At 35.4% G+C, this 26,269-nt stretch overlaps 1 protein-coding gene across 1 annotated transcript in view; it reads right to left on the bottom strand.

The window, feature by feature from the left end:
* DNAH5 (dynein axonemal heavy chain 5) overlaps positions 1–26,269 on the bottom strand; it is a 181,887-nt gene that overhangs the window by 51,254 nt on the left and 104,364 nt on the right. The window contains exons 30-50 of the mRNA XM_088537102.1: positions 25,338–25,491; positions 24,565–24,728; positions 23,835–23,991; positions 22,566–22,778; positions 21,917–22,141; positions 20,910–21,082; positions 19,835–20,013; positions 18,657–18,844; positions 17,889–18,083; positions 17,110–17,244; positions 16,288–16,395; positions 13,966–14,119; positions 12,166–12,312; positions 10,814–11,055; positions 7,140–7,316; positions 6,017–6,221; positions 5,432–5,574; positions 4,974–5,108; positions 3,433–3,555; positions 2,157–2,370; positions 1,298–1,521 (exon numbers count right to left, since the gene is read on the bottom strand). Of these exons, the coding sequence (XP_088393228.1) occupies positions 1,298–1,521; positions 2,157–2,370; positions 3,433–3,555; positions 4,974–5,108; positions 5,432–5,574; positions 6,017–6,221; positions 7,140–7,316; positions 10,814–11,055; positions 12,166–12,312; positions 13,966–14,119; positions 16,288–16,395; positions 17,110–17,244; positions 17,889–18,083; positions 18,657–18,844; positions 19,835–20,013; positions 20,910–21,082; positions 21,917–22,141; positions 22,566–22,778; positions 23,835–23,991; positions 24,565–24,728; positions 25,338–25,491 (3,655 nt within the window). The remainder of the gene's footprint in view (positions 1–1,297; positions 1,522–2,156; positions 2,371–3,432; positions 3,556–4,973; positions 5,109–5,431; positions 5,575–6,016; positions 6,222–7,139; positions 7,317–10,813; positions 11,056–12,165; positions 12,313–13,965; positions 14,120–16,287; positions 16,396–17,109; positions 17,245–17,888; positions 18,084–18,656; positions 18,845–19,834; positions 20,014–20,909; positions 21,083–21,916; positions 22,142–22,565; positions 22,779–23,834; positions 23,992–24,564; positions 24,729–25,337; positions 25,492–26,269) is intronic.

A 26,269-nucleotide genomic window follows, 5' to 3' on the forward strand; every position in this document is an offset into this window, starting at 1 on the left:
CACTTCTAAGATTGGATCTGTATTTGCAGCAGCACATGTACACACATATAGAAACTACTAATATAACCGAGCCACTATGGGAGGCAGGTGAAAATAACGTCACCAGGGCAGAAATCACTTCATACCAAAAACAGATATTCTGTCACTCCTGTTTGCATAGGAAAAGTTAAAGAAAAAAAATGTGAAAGTGCTCATATTATTTCTTCTCCAAATTCAATACGTCTCTAAAGTTCTTCCATTTAGCCTGAAACTGGGGAAAGGAAGAACACAAAGTTCTGAGCAGCACTGGTTTTATACACAGTAATGGAAAAAATTCCAAGTACTCCTTGAAAACTTGTTTAAGGCTGCAGTGCTTTGTGGAAATTAGGCATACTACATGAATTCTCAGAACTAGTATGCAAATTTATTCTATGAGAATTGAGGTAACTTGTTTGTTATATTTCAAAATTGCTAATTGAGAATATATACGTGTGTGTGTGTGTGTATATATAAATATATAAAATCATCTCAGTGTTGTATATTTTTAGCTTTATAAATTACAATCAATTCTAAAATTTAAAGTGTAGATGGAGCAGGCATCAAGAGATTACTCAACAGCCAGGGAAGTACACTAAACCTCACATGATTATATAACACAAATGTATAACAAATTACCACACACAGTACTTTGCAGCACTTCATGTTTCAGTGCTCAAAACATTAAGCGGCTTTTTCTTAAAATAATTAAAAGAGGAATGATGCATAAAGTTTTGAGTTTTTCTGGAAAAAAAGGTAGATTAGAATAAGAATGTACTATGACTTATTTCCTCTTTCTTTCAAGCTATAAACCAGAAACCAGAGATAGTTAAGACTATTATTAGGCCATGAGTGAGAGCCTCAAATCACTGACTGGATGGGGGAGATATTTTTTAAATAAGGTGCACGCATTTTCTTTGGGCTAAGTTAAATTTCATTGCTTTTCATAATTTTCCTTGCTCCTTGCTTTTGAATAAGCTACCATTCATCAGTAATAATGTCACAGGACATTATTACTTTGCAAAGGAAACACTTTTCTGTCAAAAGAACCAGTTTATATCAAAGTTACAAAACAAAATTCTCATTACACTATGCACTGCAAAAGCTGAAAAAAAAGAAAAAGAAAAAAAAAAGTCCTTGCCTCAAAAAAAGCTTAAAGTCCTCTTCAGTCAAATAAGAATCATTTTCCAATGCATCTTCAAAAGCCCAAGTTAGATCTTCATCCTTGTTATTATGCTACTTATATACTAATTATAACAAGGGCACAAATGTCAACACTTACATTAGGTTCATTGATCATTTCCGAAGTAGATTTCAGCATTCCTTGCCAAATCCTTGAGAGGTCTCGAAGGTTGAAGACATAATGGAACTTGGCTGGTGTGGGCAACATTTTGATTTTGGTACTTTGCCATAGTCGACGCGTCAGTGGCACTAACTTGGCTACTGTTTTTCTCAAATCTTCTGAAAAGCCCCGCTCTCTACAATAATGACCTTCTCCAATTACACCTGGGAGTGAGAAAATCACCAAGTAAAAGATCTTCTAAGAAACATTTGCACAACTGTGAGAGCTACAATATCTTCTAGTTTTACTTTATTTTTTCTTTTAAATCCCCAAACCTTTCTTATTTTTATAAAAGGGCTTCATAATCTTGTGTTTTGAATCTGTTGGGTCCTACACTCTTCTGCCACTAACCCACTAGGTGTTTAACCCCTTATCGATGGGCTGTTAAGAAAGCTCCCAGTCTACTAGAGCACTTGCAGACTGAATCCCTCCTTGCAGAACAATGTGATCCTGGACTTCGTGAAAGCCTCATCACCAGCTGCAGCTTAGTCCTTAGCAACTTTCCAGCACCATGAGCAAAATTAGAGATGCCTTCATGCCATACCTCCTAACCCTCAGCATACCAACAGACTCTGAGAAGCAACTGTGTCTGAAACATTATTGATGAAGTGAGGATTAATCAATGAAAATGACTGATAAAGTTGCAGGTGCAGAGTGATTACCGTAAGAAAATGTACTGGTAGGCAATTCAGAGGGGGATCAAGTCTCTGTTTTAATCCTAACACATAAATAGAGAGATAAAGAAAAATCAACTAGTATTTTCAAAAACAGCATGAATACAAAGTTAATTTCACTTTACCAAAAATTTTGTCAATGGAAGAATTGGAAGGTAAAGTACAGTTGAACACAGAAAACTGTCTCTTGAGCCTCTGTGGGATGTCATTGCGACCTCCTCCAGGGTGAATCATGGCAGCCAAAAACTGGATATCCACAATGTTGGTAAATTCACCAGGCCTTTCCAGATTATACACTCCATTCTGTTCCATCAGTTGTCTAACTATCTCATTGGTGACCTATAAGATAACCAAGTAGTATTTAACAAAACAATACACACATAATTAGAAGACCTGCAGAACAACTATACCTATGTGAAAGACCTTGTATAGAGTATTTTATATTTTCTTCTCTTGCAAAAAAAAGGGTTTGTTTGTTTTAGAATAAAAACTGTTCTGTCAGAAATTAGCATAGTTGATTGTCTTTTTCCTTTGGTAATATCTATGAGAGAAAACTCTGGGGGAAGAAAGGAGTCCCTAGGTTAGAATTAAGCATTCACATCTCTATTCAAACTGACTTTAATGCTGTATGATTCCCAGTCCTGTTGTAAGGGAAATACTTCTCTCTCTTAACAAAAAGTTTCCAGCTTTTTCTGAACATGCCCAAAGTAAATCCTGACATGTTGCATCTGCTGTCAATTATTTTGATGAAATGTCTATGCGTAAAAATGACATAGTTTTTCATGTTGCAAATGCAGGATTATTTCTATACAGAAGAATGTAAAATTTCTTAGCCATGAGTGCTCAGCTTTTGTTTGTCCTAAGCAGCTGAAAACACCTAGTAAACAGAGCTTTCTAAGAGTATACTTATCTAGAAATTGGAACCTCATTTTATTTTCCAATGAAATATACTCGTGAAGTATCTTTCTAAAGTAGACAACAACACTTTGCATTTTTTTTCTAATGCAGAAAAGTCATTTTCCATTGTTTTAAATTATTGCCTAAACATCCAGTTTAGGCAATAATCAGAATTTGCATGAAAAATGATTTTTGGGTTTTCTTTCAAGTAAAAAGATAAACAAACAATAAGTGCTAGGAAAGAAAAAATACATAGTTAAAATTTTACAGGCATGTTTTTGAGAAGCACCCTAAATGATTTTTTAGTCAGTACCTTTAATTAAGCTCAAGACAATATAAGTATAGATGAGCTCTTTAAAAAGACCGTTTAAAAAATCTACATATTCCTCTACTGCCTGCCTGAGAAGTCATCTTTTTATTGTGCGAAAAGAAATAAAACATTTTTTTCCCTTCCTGACTCCCCCCCCCACCCTTTTTCCTTTTTTTCCTCTTTCACAAACTAACCTGATCTCCCCATTCATTTATTATGGGCATATTCACATCATCGATGAAGACTGTCATCTTCTTGCCTGCAGGTGGACCATATGTTGTTCCCATGCGCTTGTCCACATAACTTTCGATTGTACGCTATTAAAAGCAAATATTAGTAAAATTGCAGCGATTAGAAGTGCGAAGTTATCCCTCCATTCATACACAATTCAGACATTTAAACATATTAATCAAAAAACATATAATAAAGTTTTGTTAGGCAGAATTTTACTAAGAAACTTTTAGATACCACACCTGCTAGAGATAATTGCACTAGTTCCACTAAAATGTCTGAAATATGGAGCTATATAATATTAAGTTGTTATTAGATATATCAAAGACTCAAAATAAGCAATCATTCAGCACAATTTTAGAATTTTGAAATCTCTCAAATTTTTATCCTGTTTATATTTATTAAAGTTACAGACTACTGCAATAACAGATTAAAAGGAAAAGACTACTGCTCTTCTTTGAGGATTTTTCTTTTGTGAATTTTCTTTGTGATCCTCCTTTGTATGTACAAAAATTAGAGTGAACAGTTTTTCATTTTCCATGATATTATTGAGAAATTTAAAGTGTATTTATTATCTGTATATAGATTCATATTCTGCTAATTCCCTATAAAATCCATATAGCTGCAATTACTACTGCACCTGCATGGGAGTTGAAAGCAGGAGTACTCATCTTTTAGATGAAGGAGAGAGGGGAGAGAAGGGAGGAAAGGAGGGGGATGAGAACGAGACCTGGGAAAAGAGAGAGAGGGGAGTGAGGCGACAGACTGACACTACCTTTTTTTATTTTTGGTTTTTGTTTAAATACATGGAGGGAAAAATATAAAGGAAGATTAGACCAAAGTTACGTGCTTGGATACTAGATACGTTTAATAGTTTCTATAATGCTACTTACCCAGATTATAGACTGTGTGCTGAGCTTACAGACAGTATTTCTGACTACAGTACTACACATACAGTGCTCAAGTAATATTAAAAATGCCACCCATACATAACACCAGCAGTTTTAAAGAATCTTGAAGTAATTAAAAGTATCTCAGTAGAAATTTGGACAAGCAGTACAGTTCAAAATTTAAATATTCATGGTTATATTTAAAGTAGCTGCATGTGTTACTTTTTAATGTGTAATTTAATTAATTATACATTGCACACATTTTACAGCAGACTGTTGTGGTTAGCACTTAGTTTACACAAGGGTTTTAGTGAAATTTAAGGGAATTCATTGACAGATCCACACAGGTAGTGAGAACTGCCTGAGAGTGACATAAAAAGACTAAGTATGATAAAGCAAATGATATACATGGGTAATAGCCTCAGAACAGCTCAATAAATAGCAAAGGATCACTTAGTCCATCAGACTTAGTGCTTATTTTTCTTTCCCCACAGTTATTTTCACTAACTGGTTAACTGGAAGTTAACTACTTCCGGTAGCATGCTTCTGGTAGATTCTTAGTATATCCATTAATTTCAGAATCCAGTCACGTCATATTAGAATAATTACTATACCTGGAAAATTAATGGGGTAGTTGCAGACGAAAAATTCAAACTCTTAGTCATGTGGCTTTCAGAGTTGTATTTTGACATAAAGCCTTTGATGATAACAGTTTTTGCAGTTCCTTGCTCCCCAATTAGCAGAACTGCCTAGACAGAGACAACATCAAAATAGGATCACGAGAGGCATGTATATAGGCAAAGCCTCACCAATTTCATGGACCTAAAAAGGTTATATAAAATGAACTTTCAACTTTCAAGAGATTGGAGGAGTGCACAAAAAGTTGGAAACAAAGAATATTTGAGACTTCAAAGTATATTTACATGAATGTTGTTGCTGAAGTGACCATTATAGTTTTACAGCACAAAAATGAAGCTCTTTCTTTTCAATGATGTCGTATTTTACTTCTCATACAAGAATTATATCGTGCATTTAGTTAGCATAATTATTGGGTGAAATACAGAATAAGTACCTTGCCCTGTTTTGCAATGGTTTCAATAAGGAAATCTGTTCTCACATTATCAACATTTGGCACAAGAATGGAGCCATACTCTGGAGTGCTGTTACTAGGATATACATACTCTTCAATGCGTGTTTTCCAGTGCATCCATTTGCCTAATAAGAAAGAAACGAACTTAATGCCTAATATATGGCATCTTCACGTATCTTATTCTCCATCAATTCTTCTGACTTAACTGTCAGAATAATCTCTGTCCCATCAATAATGACTCCACTCTCTACAGACCAAGATTATCTAAGAGGCTTACTCCTCTTATACCCATAAGAGAAGCAGCATGGTCCACTGTCCCAGTTATTTTCCAAAATCACGACAAGAACAGTGAGATTTTCCAGTTAGTCTATTTTTACTCATTTGACAATCATTGATACAAAGTCCACGTAACTTTCTGTGGCCATTTATCCATTTTCTGATTTCTCAGTGGAAACAGAGAAAAACTTTACCCAAAATAAAAAGGTACAGGCTAGAGGATTTTTTTTGAGGCAAATTTTTAAAATAACATCCAAGTTTTACCTCACAGCACCCAGCTGGGTTACTAACCATCAGATGCCACGTAATAATCAAACATGGTATCTTCACTGCCTTCAGGAATTGAAGGAAGATCAAGCTTTCTTCTTGCGTGATTTCGAAGCCAGTGCTCCATCTTGCATCTATCTTCCAGTTCTAGAAGTGCTCCTACACTCCACATAAGAGAGAAGATGTACAGCCTTTCCAAGTAATTTGGAGTCAGTTCCCCTCCTTGCTCCTGAAGGATTAAGTTAAGTTTTTATTTTCAATAGCCTGACATTACTAAGAAAAAATCTATTTGATAATCACTACTTACAAATAAAATGCACACCTATTAACTTGCTTTCAGCGGATACTGCCTAAACCAAGTCTAAGCAACAATTTCCCATGGAAAGAAACAAAATAGGCCAGAAAATTAAGCTCACAGAATGCGGAACGCCAGGGGAGCTGAGAACAAAGCTCAGCTTAGGTAAGTACTGAGATGACATTTCTTACTGAGATGTTCCTCTTATTTGTTTGGAAGGGGGCTCTTGTTTGTTTAATCTCTCTTCCCTTTGATGCCAGTAGTAACCATCATAGTTGAGCAGGCAGAAAGTGAAGGCAAAAGCAGAACAATAGTTTCCAGGAGGAAACTAATGCTTGAGACAGTGAATCAACACAGCATTACTTCATTACTATTACTTCATTATCTATTAAAAAACAGTATATATGAAACAATGGCAACATTAAATCTTTCGCATATTTTTGATTGTGATCTGGTAAGTAGTAAATAATGAAGAACAGCAATGCTTTTGAACACACTTATCTAAAGAAGACACTGTATCAATATCAAGCAGACCACAAAATGTACCTTGAAAATGTCCTGTTAATCGCCCATTACAGCATTTAACCCGTTTAAATTCCATCTTATAATTTGATAACAATATAACCAAAAAAAGAAGGAAAACTGCTGTCTGAATCATGCTATGTGCCAGTTCTTACCATCAAATCAAAATGTGGGCATATCCTACTGTTATTGTCTGAAGAAAAAGAAGGTATTTCCCACTAACTTGAATCTTCATATGCGAAGTTAACAAAAAAATTTCTCTATATACCTTTGTAACTTACACTTAGCTTGATTATATTAAATAAAAAAATTTCAAGTGCACTACTTTACCTTAGGTGGGATAAGACCCTGGAGCATATTAATGCTCTGCATGATCACAAAGGCTTCCAGCATCTCAGTCTTGTACTGCAGAGACTGAATGCTGAAGCGATAGAGGTCTGGGAATGAAGATGTGTACAACTGGCGCAGAATTTCAGCTTCTTGGGAGGAACGCTTCTTCAAAAATCCCTGTTACAAAACACGGTGAGAAAATAAATGTAATTACCAATGCACGTCTCAATAAATTAAGCTCTCTTCATTCAAGTATCTTGGCAAGCACAGATAATTGATTTCTTTTCCAGGGGTTCAAGAAGGTCAAACTCATTACCTAAATATGGATAACACCTATTGAATGCTGGGCACAACTATTGAAGAATAAAAGTCCTCCATGTTTTCAGCAGCTCAAAAATATTCTTTTAAATATTATACTTAATCATTACAACTGTTTAAAAGTTTACATCAAACTCTGCAAAGAAAGAATATCACAGATATTGAACACTGGTTTGATTTAATCTGCAAAATGTTAGTTTTTTTGACTGGACACTGTCCAGAGCGACCTCCTTAGTCAACCCTGCAGTGAGCAGGGTGGGTCAGGAGGGTGTGACTCGGTGATCACAGGAGGCTCCTTCTTGACTCAGATATCTCTGATTCTATGCAAAACCTTTTCCACACTTTTTGTTATCTTTTTTTTTTTAATTTAAAGTTCTATTGTCCAATGCAAATAGACTCCTGAGCTGATTACATACATGTAAGCATATGAAAAAGCTTCCTAGAAATGTGTACATGAAAAAAAAAGTACTGAAGAATAAATAGCAGGATTACTTAAGAACATCACCAGCAGTTCAGAAATGCAAGCATTTTGGACCTGGCAAACAAATCTATTAGCTGAATTAGTGATGATTCTTGATCATTGCTAAGTAGCGGTGATTAAATAGCCAGTTAGATATTATCTAGTTTCAGGATAAAAAGGAAAAGTTTCAGGCAATACTAAAGAAATACAGTGACACTTGAGCAAAGCAAGAACATAAATACGGGAAAATTATTGTTTTCATAAGTAAAAAGACGTATTCCACAGAAACATTAACATTTTTAAGAAAAAAAAAGGCACATTATTGTAAGGAATTTGCTCTTATTTAAACAGTGAAAAATAATGTGGAAATATTGCCTCAGGGACTAAACCACAATTCAACTGACTAGAAACCACAGGTTCTATCACCTGACTGTAGAATATTCCATCAAATGACATCTGCACTAGACTGATGAATCAGACCTGATCAAACCCACAGATCTAATTGCTGAACAGTTGGGCTAGGACATAAAAATAGCTTTTTGATCTACTTCTTTGGCTGGGAAGTATCAGCAAAAAATTATCTTGACAGATACCATTCTATATATATTGCTCCTTTCATCAAGAATTGTAACGTTTTTTGAAACCAATTTCAGCATGTGACTGATGTATTGGCTTCTGAAACAGAACTCTCACAAAGATTATAAGAGCTCAGGAAAAATATAAATAAGCTATCCTAAAATGAGAGTCACTAATATTTCCCCTTGGGTAACTTCCTAAAACATGCAGAATGACATCCCAGAAAAGGGGAGGGGAAGGGGAAGGACTACTACCACGCATACACAGTTGGCCCACTCCTGCATGCAAAAGACCAAGATATACATTCCTTTTAGAAGTCCAGTATATACTGAGAATTAATTTGCAAGTAGCTTGTTTAGGTATCTCATTAGAGGGCTTAAGCAAGGAATCAAATGTGTTGTAGAATTTGTCCTGCTGTTAATCAAATACTAAGCAGCCACAGTTAAGAAAAAAATAAAAATAAAAGGGCACACAAACTATCTGAATAGAGAGGTCATGAATACAGATTGTGAAAGATGAAGCAAACTAACCAAACTGTAGCTTGGTTTGAAGAAGAAGAATTATGAAAAAATAAGCATTTCAATTAAAAGTCTTATAGAGAACTAGTGTAAATGCTTTTGATTGCTGGAAGATACTGGACAAGAGAAAAGAAGTCAAGAACATAAAATATTAGGATTGATCATTATGTAAAGCATAGGCAGAATGTAAGAGGAAACATGGTTTTCTAATAACTGTGTTATTGCTGTCTTCATTAAGAGATGAAATTTTCATGTCTTAGCACCTAAGCTGTAATATTTGTGTCCAAAAATACCATCAACTTTATAAAAGTCTTCCCTTGGTCTTTCTGGTGGCTTTGAGGTGACATGAATATGGCTACCAAATACTACTTATACAGACCTTAAGCATAAACACTTTCCCTCTATGATCCATTTTCAAAATTGTGTGGTAATCCTGAAACATATGAGCAGCCAGAGCAATGGGAGAACATGTTTCTCTTTCCTGGAGTATTTTTGACAGAGAGATATTTTAGTGAGAAAATCAAGAAATCAAGGTAATACTGGAAAAATTTCAAGTGTTTGTAGAACAAGGAAAAGAAAACCCTGTGGTCCCCAACAATCAAGTGGAATAAAGTATATGAAGTGGATTTTTGAAACCATAAAATATTTGAGAAGGGAAAAATTTGCAGGAACATATAAAAACTGTATTGCATCTATTTCCTAAGGCTTGCTGTCCATGCAAAAGAATGCCCCTTCCATCCTTTTTATTGTTTTCCTCCAGTTACAAGCAAAAATGTAAACATCCCAAAGCATTAGAGACAGAATGCCAAATGCAGTCAGATGAAAAGATAGGATTAGGCATTAATTTTTAATGATTAGGAAAAAACAGATGATTCAGGTGCATTACTATGGATGGAAAAGAAGAGAAAGAAGCCAAAGGAATTAGAGATTTTGGGTGGTTTTCGAAGAATTTAAGTAGGGAACTGAATTGTAAATGAGATATCTTGCTATATTATTAATTATCATATAATAACAGTATAATATTAATTAAGCTATAAATTACTAATATATTATATTAACCTATACTGGATGCACAGCTCCAAATTACAGGTTCTGTTACAGGTTGGTATAGGTTTTACTGAATTACCAATAAGCACACCTGTTATGTACATAAAATCAGAATTAGAGAACAGAGCAGACACCTCTTTTCTTACAGATTCATTCCACATCAGCCAATGAATAGAGGCAGAGTAACCAGTGCTTGCTTCTAGGAATTTCAGTGGGCAGCTTACTAGATAAGAACACCAATTTAAAAATTATTCTTTGATGCTGCAGTGACTTTGTTTCTGGTTCTAAATCCCAACTACAGTAAGGTTTATGAAACATCAAGAGCTCCTATATTTTCCTGAGGTTTGCTAGGTCTCTGAACTAGCCTATTTACTCTTTCTCCCTTGGTCTGAAGATGCATTAACAGATTCACACAGCTGGTGTATTGACAACTGAGTCATTTCTCAACTGTCAGAAATGCCCTGAATTACAAACATGTCCACAAGTGAAATATCCAAGTTTTTAAGAGTGCAATATGTTGACCATCCTCCTAAATGAATACATTATTCACTCTTGTACAAAGCTACCTGAAGTAGTGCTTTACTAAATACTCAGCTCCAAGTTTATACTGTCTAAAAGCTACTTCATAGCAACAGCCACAAAAAATAGGTCCTAAAGCAAAAACAGTAAAGAGCTTTTACTCTCTTGCAATAAAAGACTGATAAAAATAACTTCATAATACATAAGAAAGTAAAATAATCACTTAGCTATTGTACCTCAAGAATAGGGCTCCAGCTAAGAACTGATGAACTCATGAATACCATTCCATTCCTTGAAACTGTTGCTGGAGAAGCATTATCAATATTATGAGGCTCAAAGACTATTTTACAATTTGGTGCCATAGGTATACGATCTCCATTTGCTAGTGTTAGAGTTTTGTTATCATCGAGGACAGAATTAAGGTTCTCAATCCAAATAGCATCAACAGGACCATCAAGAACTATCCAGATATGGTCACCTACAATATAAAAAAAAGGGGGGGAGGCAAAAAAAAACCTATACAGTAAGCTTTAGTTTCTTTAAAAAGACAAATTTCTTCTCTTATCGACCGTATTTTGAACTAATTTTGACTTCACATTCACAGCTCACTAATTTAATTACCATTTCCATCACTCGATTTCCATTAAGTACTTCATTTTGTCACCTTATCACAATAATTATCCAATGCTCGGTATGTAAAGTGTCATCAGCATAAGCCACCAGTTTGTAATAGTCTGAAGCGGTTTTATGTATTCGGACTTCAACTCAGTAATTCTTTTTTTTTTTTTTTTTTTTTGTCTTATATAAGGCAACATTAAAAAGATAGGAAATATTGGTCCATTTAAGATTTTATCTGTTTCCAAAGCATTTGAGCCAACATACTGAGATTAAATGAAAGGAACACTTGAAAACCACTCTCTCAAATAGCATGCTCTTTCATAAATAAGAGAGGTCCATTAAGAACAGATACTTATTGTTTATTCTCCTGCTTATAAACCTGATCCACCTTTCTTTGAAATCTCTCTTTCTATTTATTATTGGATATGCATACTAATGCATTCCTTGGTGTCACAGGAGGGAACGGCTTTCAACTCACTCAGTTTGAGTAAGTTTGGTTTGTCACAACCTTGCTATACCTTTAATCAGAGATGGTCCCGCTCTCACCTGTGAACTACCTTTTGAAAGTGTCCCTTCTCTGGAACAGCAACTGGAGACCAGATGGAAACCCTGACTAAAAGGTGTATTATATACTAGCACTGGGGGAAGTGATTCTGATCTTTTGCTTGTCTTCCATGTAAAAGTCTATCATTTCAAAAAGAAGAACCAGTGAAGTTAATCAAACAATATGTGCTACACTTCAGTCTGAACACAAAGCATTTAGAACAGCATCTAGATACAAGTGACAAAAGCCCTTACAGCTATATTCCAATATTTCCATATTAAATACATATATATAAAATATATATACATATATATAAAATATATATATATATAAAACACACACATACACAAATAGCACTTGAAAGATGACCTATACAATGTTTTGCTTTCAAGGGAGGTTTTTTTTTTTTTTTTTTTTTTGTTATACCTTTCTTGGCTCTTAAAGTTTTTCTCCAGAGTGTTGAAAATATTCCATCCGTCCAATCATTTGTTGCCACATCAAGACGACCAAACATTTGCGAAGCAGTAATAGCTTTAGGATTCATTCTCATTTCACGATGTGGCTGTCCACAGTCTATGAAGTTAGATCAGCAGTCAGTTTCAGTACTTCTGCTTGATAGTCAGAGTACTTGAACAAATTCAAAAATATTACACCCAAATGTATAATTTAATCCCCATTTGCTTTTATAACAAACTATGTGTTTAACTGGAAATTTCATCTCTTTCTATACACCACCATTTGTTAACTGAGCCATCGATACTTAAAGCAGAACAAAGCTCTAGAATTTGTGAAAGGATAATTTGTATTTCATGGATTCATCAAGAACAGAAGAGTAGCAAGATGAAATTTATTCAAGGTTTATTCAAGGTTTAATAATATGAAGGTTTATTGAACAACAAAGTCTGAAAAGTTTGGTCTAGATGCACTTTTTTAAAAACTCAACAAGAGAATACCAGATAGATGTTCCACGTGACTGACTGACTTTTTTTTCTTCTGCACTGGCGTGCACCTTAGAATAGGCAAAACAAATGATCCTGGCATGACCTGTGACATCTCTTTTTGGGTAGCTAAATTCTAGCCAGAACTTCATTATTTAACCTTTATGATTTCTTCACGAATAAAAGCTTGAAAGTGCCTGTGCTGAACATCTTTAGAAAAGACAAGATTAATATTTAATCAAGAGTTAATAACACGCTGAAGAAAACATCAGGGCTAAAAAAGTTGGTTTATCTTAAAATCTTAAGCAAGGTAGAAGAATGGCCAGTTGCGAAGTTTTACAGTTCATGAGCTTATGCTAGAACTTGACAAAGGTACTGCAATTTCCTTGTCTCACTAGTAGCTCATATCTCAATACCAGGGAAGTATGGGAAAACAGTCTAATGAAATTATCTTCTCTTTCTGCCTTTCTTTTTTAATGAAACATCCATTTATACCAGAAATTAGAGCTTACAGTGTTAAGTGCACTAAGGCACTGCATGGAACAGGCAAGATTGATCGAATATTTTTTCAGCAATCAATTTCCAGAAAATTGCATAAGCTGCAATAAGCATAAGATTGCAAAAAGGGATGAGGAAGGTCCCTTCAGAAAAGTGCTTTTCTACAAACACGAGCTCTTAGTTTGATATGATCAAACAGAAGTTTTTCCAATAATGATTTTGTTTAGAAGTACAGAGGACAAAAACCCACATTCTTACAGTGCTCAGCCAAGATACAAAATAGACTGGAAAACTCTGCTGCTGTCTAAACCAGGAGCAATTTCATAACAACAACGATAGCAGAAACAGTTACTTCATACTGCAGATGAAGACCTTGTCTTGTAAATTATGTTCAAAAAGGCCTAAGTACTTATGATGAGGGATGCTTTCAGCATTACCTTAGCTGAACCTATGAATGCTTTAGCCATTTGTCCTGCTGCCTACCCAGACTGAACTCTTCTTTCTCAGTATTTCTAGAATAAAAATTTCTGATGCAAGTATCAGAGCATGGAAAATAGCGTATTTTTTAGACAGTCTCTCTCTCTGAAGTTCTAATGTCAGACATTTTTGTGGCTTATATTTTTTTTGTAACAGAAAAGCTTCTACAACATATGATCATAGCCATATTTAGTGTCACAATACCCTGAAATTCATTCTTCCAGTAATTTGTCTTAGCAGTGAAGTAATTGCTGCTTTCTGTGAAGACACCGAGCAGAAGTCTATATTGCTTTACAAATAAATGCTCACATACCTGTCATGGCTTTCATCAAAGTGTGGATGCAAAGTGTTTTTCCTGCACCACTAGGCCCTAGAGTCATCAATCCATGCCTTACTTTCTGGGTTTCAAACAGCTGGATAACTTTCAGTTTCCAAGGAGTGTGACAAACAAGACCAGCTTCCTCTACCTAGAGATCATGACAGAAGTCCAGATCAGCGTCATTCTTGTGCATGAGACATTTTGATATTTCAGACAAAATCTATTTTTAGCAAAAGAGTACCCTCTCTGTAAGGGTTAGTGAATATATTAAAACTGTTTGGAAAAGCAAAAGTTATTTTCTATTCAGGTTAATAAAACTAAAATAAATGATCATTTTTTTGCCTATTGCTTTCTTTTTAAGTGTTTAAACCCCATGTTAAGAACAAACTAAGAATTTTAGAAATGCTCTTACTAGCAATTTCTTTCATAGACAAAATTGATTATGACCTCTGAGAACAGTTGTCTTTTATTTTTACTATGATGTCTCTAATACGCTTCTAATGATAAAGTTCCTTAAATACAATCCAATAGCTCTTCTGTAAAACATTTTGATAAGTATTTCTCACTATACAGATGGACTTTGGAGAGATTTAATACCTCCCTTCTGAGAAAAGACATGGTATTTTAAAATCAGGCATTACAAGACCATTTCCTACTCTTCACTAAGTACTAGCTCAGAGACACTATCTTGCTATAATTATATTGCCATTGCTGGTGAAAGCACCTCAGCTGGAAGTAATCTTTAGAGAGTAAAGAAATGCTAGAACTATTTCTTAAATAGTCACACTTATGAACACACTATATGTATACACTATATTATGAGCACACTATATGTATTTGTTCGAGTCTAAAGATTTTATAAAAACTCAAGATGCAATGAAAATGTGACTCTCAAAATAATCATATGTGAGATCACATTTCTCACCCTAATCCAGTACCATGAGTATTGATCTATCTCTTCTTAACAGTATTAACAAACACATCGGTCCTCTGATCACTTGTAGACTAGATATTTCTCGCATCCAAAAGAAGCAGCACAGACATGTTCTCAAAAGGTCTAGCCACTGTTAACAGTTCTACATATAAACACAGAAATGCACTTGAACTAATGACTGTTTCTTTAAGATCTTTTCCCAACATTTCCTGTCTCCCTCCCTTGATAAAAACAGTCCTCTTGAATGGGACTGCATACTAAATTAAATCATAGCTCTGAAAACAGAGCAGAATTCTATCCAATAAGTTCTTGATCCACACTCAAGAGGCAAACAAAATCTGGCCAACTACTTCTGGTATCTCCAGATTATTTTAAGGGATATGAGAAGTAAAGGCAGTAGCCATTAAGTAAACTGCCAAAATTTCCAAACAGTCCATCATAAAAATGGCAGCATGAGATCTGAAGTTTTATCACTCTCCATTATATTTAGCCATAAGTATCCTAAGTCTTCAACCTCCTGCAGCATGGGCTGACATTACACCATACCTAAAGGCAAGCAATAGGAGACTTAATGGTTTATTGTTAAAAGGGCAGACAGTTTCCACATCTGGCTTCACAGGTAACCAACAATGGAGCTCTGTTATAAAACAAAGACTTCTTTTAATTTACTAGGAAGTAACACTTTGAAGTATGAGATTTGTCTTACTTATAGTTTCTCTTAATGGAAGCTTAATTTACACAAGTACTTCTTTCAACTTCAACTGTATAAATTATAGAAAGCAAAACAGATTTATACGCATAGCTGATGATTCAACTCTTCCTTGCTAAGGAAGCCATAAAATAAATGAGAAGCCATGTACACAAAATTCCTCCAGTATTTTTACTTTATTCACACTGATATTTCTTAACTTTTTATCTCTCCCCTTAACTATCAGGTAAGTATATATATAACCTCTACATTTCACTTATGTCAGCCCTACTGAAATGGTCCAAGAGATGTATTGAAAAGACAAACAAAGAAAATCACGTTTTAGGAAAACCTTTTTCAAATGCACATTTTGTTTGTTTTACAAGTATTGATCAAGGAAGGTGAAGGTGTGTGTATATCTATATATACATACTATTTATATATATATATATATTTATATTTATATATATGTATATGCATTCTTCAAATTAATCACAGATTACCCACTAGAAAACCAGAATGGCAATTCAGGGACAATAGTCCTAAGAAAAACATGCCAATGGTAGCAACTTATGGCAAACTATATTTTTCCTCTAAAAAGCAAAATATCAACTAGATAGATACGACATAAACAATTTTTTTAGATGTCTTGTGCTAGTTATAGCATGACAGTACAGATCAAGAGAGGCAGTACCTGTTTGTCAATGGCAGCTTCTAGTTCAGGATAGCCTACTTTATCCAGCTGGATACCTGGAAACAGATCTTCAATGAGACTCAGAAACAAGGGTTCATCTTCATCAATCTAGTGAAAGGGGAAAAAGTAAAAACAAAAAAAGAAAGGAGAGATTAAAATTTATTTTATTTTTCCTAGCACCTTAAAAGAAAATATTTAACTCTTATAAGCACAAAGAAATCTCCAAAAACATCGAGAACAATTGATGCTAACCTTCTAGACACTGAAGACTAGCACAACTCAGCAGAAGTAGATCATGTAATGCTTCCAACATACAATATTGAAAATAAACCACCAACATGCAGGCTAAATTTACTAAAATAAGTCTTTACTAAAACATTTTTAGCAATTAATTTCATACAAATATTCATTTACTTGTTTAATATACATAAAAAGACTAAAGGAAATGAGGTATTACAGCAGTAGAAGAGTTTTTGTTAGTGAAGACATATGAGATTATACTCGTTACCAGAAATAACAAGTTATTTTAAAAGAATGTCTAAATGCAGCAAGACTTAAACCTTAGGTTGAAACTTCCTAAGGCAAGACCTTATTACACAGACTTCTACTTGGTCACTTACTTCTACAGGCAGCAGGAGATACATGTAAGAAAAATCTGAACAGAAAAGGCCATCAGGAGAACAGCACACTTTCAGACAAATTTCTGTGTAAAGGACAGATGCAGTCGTCTGCAGATCTTCTCAGTATATTTAAATTTGGTTTCCAAAAAGCACTTTGCCCCAAAGTACAGATAAATTAATTTATCGGGTTATTGAAACTTACCAATTTAGACAGGTTCATGTCTCTCAGCACACGCATGACGATGGTAGATTCAGTATCTGTAGGATTTGCTCTTTTTGCTGCTCCTAATGTCCGCAATACTGACAATATGTTGCGCAAGCCAAAATCATAATGCACCTAGGCAACGTGAAAAAAAAAACAAAACAAACAAACAAACAAAAAAAACTTCTGGTTAACAAGGGATCACATAATCCATATTTATCATTCAAGGTATGGATATTTATCATTCAATGTATGGATATGTATGAGTACCAGTGCATGTGGCACAAATGTCTCCAACAATCAGCCTTTGGCTATATAACCAGCAGCAATTTAATTCCCCACTTCTGATGTAATTTATTAAATTTTACAGTGTGACAGAAATAAGAGAAGTAGCAAAGTAAGTTTAGATTCAAGTCTCTGAGCCAAAACAAGGTCTCCAAGGACTATCAAGAAACAAGTTCTTTTGAGTTCACCGGGCACCTTGGAAACTCATTTTATTTGAGAAACACCTGAACAAACATAAAGCTGTACAAACCAAATGTCTCTCAATTCACTCTACAGGAAAAAAACTAATAGCTAAGTCCTTAATTTGCATTAGTCATCATCACTCACTACAGAGAAATTTTAATCACAAGCAGCTGCACTGCTAAATTGCAAGTGTTACTTAGTTTACTTGGTGAACATGAACTTGCCTATTTTCTCCACACGTATCTTAGTAACTTGTCTTGCCATACATGACCTTTGTCTAACACATCCTTTCCTTGCATGAAAATAATCACCTGTTTTGAGAGCTGTTCTTCACACAGCTTGTAGAGCGTGAAGAATTTTCTTGCTAAAACAACATTAGCAATGAAACCACAACTAGCCAATTTGACGCGAATTATTATTTGACGATCAGGAACCATCATGGCCACTGAACGGAAGTTGATCTTCAAGTTTTCAGGAAGCTCTTGCCGCCCAGCATATCCTGGATTCTGGAGAAAAGAACAACTTTGGAAAAGGACTGCATGTTTACAGCGATTCAGCAACAGAACATATAATCTGGTTCAGTTAAAAGGAGCTTTTACTTTAAATCACACATAAAACTGAATTGCTAGGCATATTTACCATCACATTTCTGCAATGACTTCTGAAGTATTTTAGCAATTTTTACATCCAAGAGGTATGAAAAATGTTATCCCTCAACAGTCCAAATCTAGATTTCATTTGTCTTAATAAAACACTACTACAGTAGACTGGCTACTTCTACTTAAATATGATCATTTTTCTGTATTTGTAAGAAGCAGCATATTTTGGAAGCAGAATAAATATTCTAGTACACATTCTAGGAGTGTGACATTGAGATAACAACTTGTCCTTACAGGACTCTCTGTTGCAGCAAACTAGGCTATTTATTAGTTGCAGACACTGAAACAAGGCCCTGTAAACTGTCCCGATAATCATGTTCACTTCTCAAACTGCCAGTGTTTGTTTTATACATTAGAGATGGTTAGAAATGATTATCATACAGTCATCACTGGCATATCATATACTTGCTGAGTACGTACCATAGTAAGAAAGATGCCAAATTCAGGGTTCATTTCCACATTATCCCCATCAGTAAAGATAAAGCTTTTTTTACGTTCCTTCTTACATGTCAACACAATTGCAATTTGCTGTGCAGCTACTGATAGTACTGGTAAATCAATACGATTGAACTCATCAAAGCAACCCCAGGAACCAGACTGAGCAAGACCTTTAAAGAGAAAAGCAATGAAGCAGCTTATTATTATGTTGTTAGCCCTTTTTTGGTGAAATTTATCAGCCCAAAAATCACATTCATCTGCCTCAGGGGGGAAAAAACGTGCTGGGAAAGGGACAAGGAGAGGAGTTAAATCTTTTTTCAGCAAGAATGTACAAAGTTCCAAAAGTTCTCAGGTTTATGTGTAGGTCACTATATCCCTAGATCTCTCCTCATCCATTTAGTATCTTGGATGTTTATTCTGTTCCTCTCCTATTCCAAAAAATCCCTGCTACAAATCTTCACAAATTCAAGCAAAATGCCTGTCACATTACCTATTTAGCTCCATAAGAAAATCCAAAAAGAACGTAAGTCTTTGAAATTAGTCATCAACAGCTTATTTGACAGATTAACATAAACGGTAAAACAGCTTTCACCTGAAAAGAGGTGACGGTTCTAGTCTTCCTCAAATCTTTTTGGGGGGCAGGGAGATATAGATAGAGGGCAGAGGTGAAAAAAATCACAGTTAAGATTTTCTTTTAACAATATAAGCACTCAAAAGCTAAATAGCAATGGACTTCCACTTATCTCTAATTTCACATATGCCATCATTAACAGGTATCAACTTCTAGTGCCTAAAAATAATTACCATCTCCACTGCCTTTCATGCATTTCCTTTGACCAATCAAAATTCTGACATTTGTAAGGAGCTAAAATATAGAAGCCACATCCAATACATTCTACCAGCTCAAGAAAAAAGCTTTTTCATTTCACACTGACAGTCCTCCTTGCTTAATTTAAGGCAACCACTATAAGACTTGTAAACTGGCTTATACTTTTTATATTTTTTTCTTTCTTGGAGACAGTGGTGTGATGGTATTGACAAGATACTAATTAATTGCATTCATTAAAAGGCTAAAAAAAAGTTACTGCTGCTGCTGTGTTCATCTTGCTCACAAAAATGTTCTCAGGACCTTTATAACTTTCACATGGGCTACATCTTACCTTTGAAGATTCTACCGAGTCCTCGAAAATCCATCTGGTCTGAACAGTTGAAGACCACTACGTATTTGCCAAGGCACCGTCCCATGTCTTTGACAGTTTCTGTTTTTCCAGTTCCTGCAGGTCCTGTAGGTGCTCCACCCATGTTCATGCCTAAAGCTTGAGCCAACGTGATGTAACATCTGAAAGGCAACAGGTTATCATGACTTAATGGACTGCAATGAACAGTTTTCTGCATATACTAGATGTCCTTATGGAAAACTGAAATTAGAAAGGCCTGATTTAAGGATGCCAGGAATTTGCCAAAATAATACGACCCTGCTCAGTCTAGTTTGGTTAGTTCAATTCTTAAATCAGTTCATCTACGGTAAGCCTGAGCTACATTATACTTTCTGTGGAACACGATCTTGAAAAACAGTTGTTTCTGCTTTTTTTCTTCCACCTTTGAATTTGAGCATGCAGTGCATCCCGTTTTCATAACTGAAATTTCTGTGTGATGCTGTAAAACAACAGCTATCACAAGCTCTACAGAAAGTTCTAGAATTTACTGTATGGAATAGCAAAAAAAAATAGTATATTTTTTAAATCTCTTGTTTTGTCACTGATAGCTTTTAAAGCATTCTTCATATTACTACTACTGTTAGGCAGGTAGACCTATCTGGCAAAACAGGATTCCAACTGCTTCCACATCCTAGAAAAAAGATCTTAAATCTATTGCAGCTGAATATGATTGTTTTTCCTCTCTATTCTTCCCTACCTCTCCATGCATACATCTATATATCTGTATGATTTACCTAATTCTCACATATACTAGAATCTTATAAATGAGGATCATGTTCACCTACATCATACACATGAGGAACATGCAGTTACATGGCAGAAATATCTTATGGCACAGTAACATAAATATTCATGAATTTCATTTAAAATCACTGACTCTGATAAGACACTGAAGCACCCCTCTGCAGACAAACTCTGCAGAGCTGTATTTTGCCTCCAACAGGCTTGACTTAACCACACTTCTAAAAGCCTAGATTTGGGGTCAAAGAATAAAGGAATAAAAATCAGTCTTTGTCACCTGTCCGTAAGCGGTGTTATCACAAGTCTGTCAGTACAGCCCAAGAATTCATTCTGGTATGTGAAACTCACATCAGTGATACTAATTATCATTTTATCAGCATCATCTTTAAAATAGAATCTACACTGTTTCAGCCACTCGAAGTCTGTAGGACTCTTGATATGCATGCAACACTAAGAAAAGAGGCAGGGAAATAATAATAAAAATTAACATTCTATCATCTCCAAAAAAAAACTCTTTAAGTCCAGTTAGCACTAGCATTTCCATTTCTTTTAACTACCACTTTTCCATTTGAGTAGGAAGAATACTCTATCTTAAACACAAAAAGTCAGGAGAATAGTATGACCCTGCACACAAACCATTAGAAAAGGTATTTTAAGAAAGGCCATGGTACACACATATTTGCTAAAAAGTTCAACCCTACCAGGAGAAATTCAAAGTAGAGTAACTGAGTGTTAAAACTTCTACTCAAAAAGAGGTTCCACAAGTTGTATGTAAATGAGAAGCTAATGAGAATTTGCAGGTCTACTCCAAAGAGGATTCTTACTAGTAATAATTAGGCAGGCTATTGAAACTGGAACAGAACTCCTAGAAGCAAAAACAGCAAGCTTTATCCTGTACTGTAACATCTCATTCATTTGATTTATTCCTTGGGACACTCAGTTTAGTCCATAGAAAGCACTATTACTTGCAACACGTAATATATGAGAAAAAAACAGTCCGTAAGTGATCATGCAGAGATATCTAATAAATTATTCCAGTGCCTGTGCGACAAAAAAGAAACGAAGAAACCCTGAAATACTTAAGAGAAGTTATGACATTGATTGCAAGGTACTTTTCTATAATATTTCTAGTTACATAATCATTACAGACCTGAAATTGAATGCTTAGTTTGAGAGACTAGAAATACTAGACTAGACTAGAGAGACTAGAACATTTTCTTCCTGCCTTTTCTTGCCGTTTTAAGTGACCACTTCATAACTCATTGTGAATTACTCAGCACTTACCAGACCATCAAAGATGTCCCTCTGATGCACATGGATAGTGATTAATGTCTCATATTTAACTCGGTCCATTGCATTAAGGTCTTTTGTTGTCATATCTATCAGCGTGTTGAGGAGATCCAGGAAAAACTGGTTTGTCTTTTGCATAATCTTTTTATCATACCTAGCATTAGTCAAAGCTTCTTCTGAGTCTCGTGTCCAAATCATTTGAATCCCCAACAACCCAACCTTAGGAAGCAAAAAATAGTATGCTTCGTAACATTGCCTCTTTCATCTAAGAAGTACATTCAAAGACAGTGAAAACCTAAACAAATGGTTCTACCAGTATTTGCATGGAATATTTCTTTTTTGTCCATATAGAGGTCATTCAACTCATGCACTTATTTAGTGGTCCAATCACTTTCAAAAATACATAGGTATGTCCAAACTTTGGTATTGCAGACTTTGCCTCTGAGGCACTGCTGACAATTGTTCATCACAGTTTACATTATAATAAAGATTTAAGAACAAATATTAATGCTTCAATTCAGAATCTTTTAACTTAAACTTAAAAGACTGAGGTAAGATTGTCATTTTTGCATTTATAATGCTGGCTGCAATTTTAATTGCGAAGACTGTGAGCAATTCTTTGTTAATATAATAATGCTTTTACCTGGGCTGGAAAAGTAGAAAGAAATTCAGTCAACTGGAAGCCAGTTTCCTGGATGCTGGCAGCTGCCTGGCAAATGATGTAATGCAGTGATGCCTGCGATTCCTTCAACAGAGAATTGAGCCAAACTTCCACGTTACCTTCAGCCATCACAGGTCTACTCAGTTCTACAGTCTCACCCTCTCGTGAATTAACGGACAATATACGATCATATATCTAATCAAAACAAAGAAAAAACAGTTTTTTATTTACCACTGCAGCGATAAACTGTCATTTCTCTAACATATCTATATGATTTTCCAGCCATTGTTCCACTAAATTTGTTTATGTAACGAGTAAATGATACTAATCTGCTAAGCAATACATAAAGTGAATTAAATCATTACTTTCAGTGTCCAGAAAGGCTTTAAAATTTTGATATCTGCTAAGCAAGTCGACAAACACCAGAACACTGAAAATTCTTAAATTTCCTCTCAATTTCAGTAGCAGTATCCACAGTAGCAGTATAATGATACAGAACTGTCTTTCCCATTAGCAGCGCCTTAATCACAGAATCATAGAATGGTTGAGATTGGAAGGGACCTCCAGAGATCATCTAGTCCAACCCCCCTGCTCCAGCAGGGACACGTGGGGCACGTGGCACAGGGTGGCATCCAGGCGGGGTCTTTTATCAGAAATCAAAGTTAAGAAAAGTTAAGGATGGTCAAGCAAAGGGATTTCAAAAGCACAAAGAGATAAAGAATGTCTAATAAAAACATTAGATATATAATATATAGGAAACATCTTTCTTACAAACTGTTCTTGAAAGGCAAATGGGAAAACTGTTCTTCAACAACTCATTTGAAAGAATATTAACAATGATTCAGAAATGGATAAGAGATTAGACACTGTTTTTTTTCATACAATTAAAATTGATGACTAAGTATAAATACAGACAATCTGAAAAAACAAATTGTATTTTAATAAAAAATAGAAGGTAATCTAAGAGGGCACTAGGCTATATTAACCCATAAAATTCTCATCCCCATTTTTTTTTCTGAAACCTCATGCCCAAAATTTTCAGTTTGCTTTGCTATACTTCATAAAGTTTTCCCACTAAGGAAATGAGGCTATTAAGCCATATCTTACAGGAAGAAAAGGTACAGAGCATCAAGTAAATGATAAGCTTTGTAAAACAGTCAAATGCCCCATGTACCCAGGTAACTTTCTATTTAGTAATATCACACATTGCTTAACAATACAAAAGAATACTGAGGTTGGAAAAGCACATACCTTCTCATGGAATGTGACTGTTTTAATATTGTCAAAGATATTCAGCAAATGGGCCTGTATAGTGTGAGAATCTGATGCCTGGCCAAGAATTTCTAAGAGAGCAGGATCTGACACAAAAAAGAATCGTGGAAACAGCAGACGTTTTTTCTCCAGGTACCTGTATTTAAAAGAAATTGGGAGAGAGAGGAAGGAAATGAGAGGTGAGGTAGACTAATTCATGCATCCTTTACATCTTATGGGTGGGACTTCTCACAATATATTCACACTATTTTCATCAATGATAACAACAATTCTTATCCATCATATCTTCATGTTAAGCATTTGCGTTAAAACTACTATTCTAATATCAGAAATCATTTCACTGAAAGCTATTGTTATTCAACGGAACGTAGTCATCACTCAAAGGAAAAGAAACTAAACAGAAAGTGTTTTCATTATTTGTCAGTTATTTGCCATTCAGATCCCTCAGGCTGAGCTTACCCCAGGGATGTGGTAAGGTTAGAGTAGCATAGACAGAACTAGACTGCTTGCTGGCTTGAAACTAGGCTGCAGCAGCTTGAGTTTCAACAGCAGTTGATAGTAAGTGCTTAGACGAACATCAAATATGGATGATTTGGAATAAGAACATGATCTTTGCAAAGGTCCACAGGACAAGCAATTGCTTTCTGTCAAGTTACACAATTTGCAACCATCTCCCCAGAACAGTTTTCTTACCCTGAAATAGTCTTACCCTGTGAGTGATTTCTGACAAATTTCAAGTTGCTCTAATAAATGTGGTAGCAACTGTCCCATTATTTCATCTCCAACACAGCACTGAACAACATTAGGTATTTCACGGGCTCTGGTCATGATCCTCACCCAAGATTTGTCAATGTTTGAGAAACGCTTTGCTTCCTGTTGAAACATGGAGATGAATACAGAGGAGAAGGGATGGAAGGAAAATGAGAGAAGAGGGAAAAGGCACTCGCTTACAGAGTTAGCAATCTTCTCACTAGCAATCACTGGAGTCCAAACAGTAAGGATTTTTCAGGTTGGAAAAAACAATCTTTCAGCCTAAACAATAAGTCAAACAATTTTATATCGCACTGTCAAGGGCAATAAGCGCTTTTTCTCCTCCCTCTCCTTTCCATTATTCACTATATTTGAACTACATATTCCATATTTGACTATATTTTTTCCAAAACAGAAAGAGGATTTTTTTTTTTTTGCTTCAGAAAGTCATACAGGAAAGCTTAACATAAGACTTCCTAGCAAAACTTTAGGTACTGGTAGGCTGTAACGAACATTGTACAAACATCGGTCAATAGTTTAACAATTTCAACATGAAAAGATGAGCTGAATCAAAATTTTTTATTCTTCTTTCTGTTGGCATTTTTTACCTAATGTCTTACCAAGTTTAGTTTTGTTAAGTACTAAAACAATGAAGCTTATGTTACTGAGCAAAGTTTTACTCTTAAAAATCAAAGAAATATAGGGGGAAAAAAAAAGGGTAAGTATGAAAACCTTTGGAAGCTGCTTTGCTATGTCACCACCAACAAAAACAGCCTCTAAGTAAATCCACAGGTTCTGTACAGTCAGCCAGTTCTCAATGATGTCTGTTGTGTTGGAAAGATAGTGCACCCATTTTTGAATCTGTGTCTTGAATGGAATGTTGTATCTAAAATAAAAAGGACACTTGTTTTATTTCAAGAAGCAAACAAATTCTTGAAAAGAAGCACAAATCTCAAAACATAAGAAGCAATTTTGCCACTTGTAATTTCGTGAAGCAGAAGAACACAATCCTGTACCAGACTCAACCCAGTGTAAATCAAATCAGCTCCAACTTGCTGCTTGAACACTGGGTGTCTAGTGCAACTCTAATCCAACAGGAGCTGAACAGCATCAAGATCTAAATTTCACTCTAAGTTAAACCAGTTTCACAAAGGGCCTACACAAAGGAATACACAACATCTTGAAAACGGCAAGACACCCAGTGACCAGGTCCTGTTTCTGAGCATGTTCAAATGAGGATCATGTTCTGTGTTCCTTCCTTTTTCTGGGGGAAAGAACACAGAAAGAACAAAATGAAGTTCCTTTTAACTGTCATCTTTTGTTTCTTCAGCCATGGGCTCTACAAGAGAAGTGGTCACCTAGCAGCAGGGTAGCAGTGCCTGTGAGGCCAGCAGGACCCCTGCCATTGCCAGGCATTTCCAGGGAACCATCCTTTCACCCTCAGCAGTACCACCCTGCAGCCAGGGAACCATCATGGTGATTAGTCAGGAAGTCAGAACTGCACCCACTTCCTTTCGGAAGCGCTTAAAGCACTGATAGAGGCAGCAGGAAGCTGCCCATGCACAGCTCAAGGATAAGCAATCTGTTAGTTTTGACTTAGATGTTTACTTTTCTTCTTTGCGGAAGACAGCTTTGTTCAGTCAACCAAGGCTTCTTGCCAGTTT

This window comes from Tinamus guttatus, unplaced genomic scaffold (assembly GCF_059628265.1).
Source record: "Tinamus guttatus ecotype Peru unplaced genomic scaffold, ASM5962826v1 Tinamus_guttatus_pri_ptg000730l, whole genome shotgun sequence".
NCBI classification, from domain to species: domain Eukaryota; kingdom Metazoa; phylum Chordata; class Aves; order Tinamiformes; family Tinamidae; genus Tinamus; species Tinamus guttatus.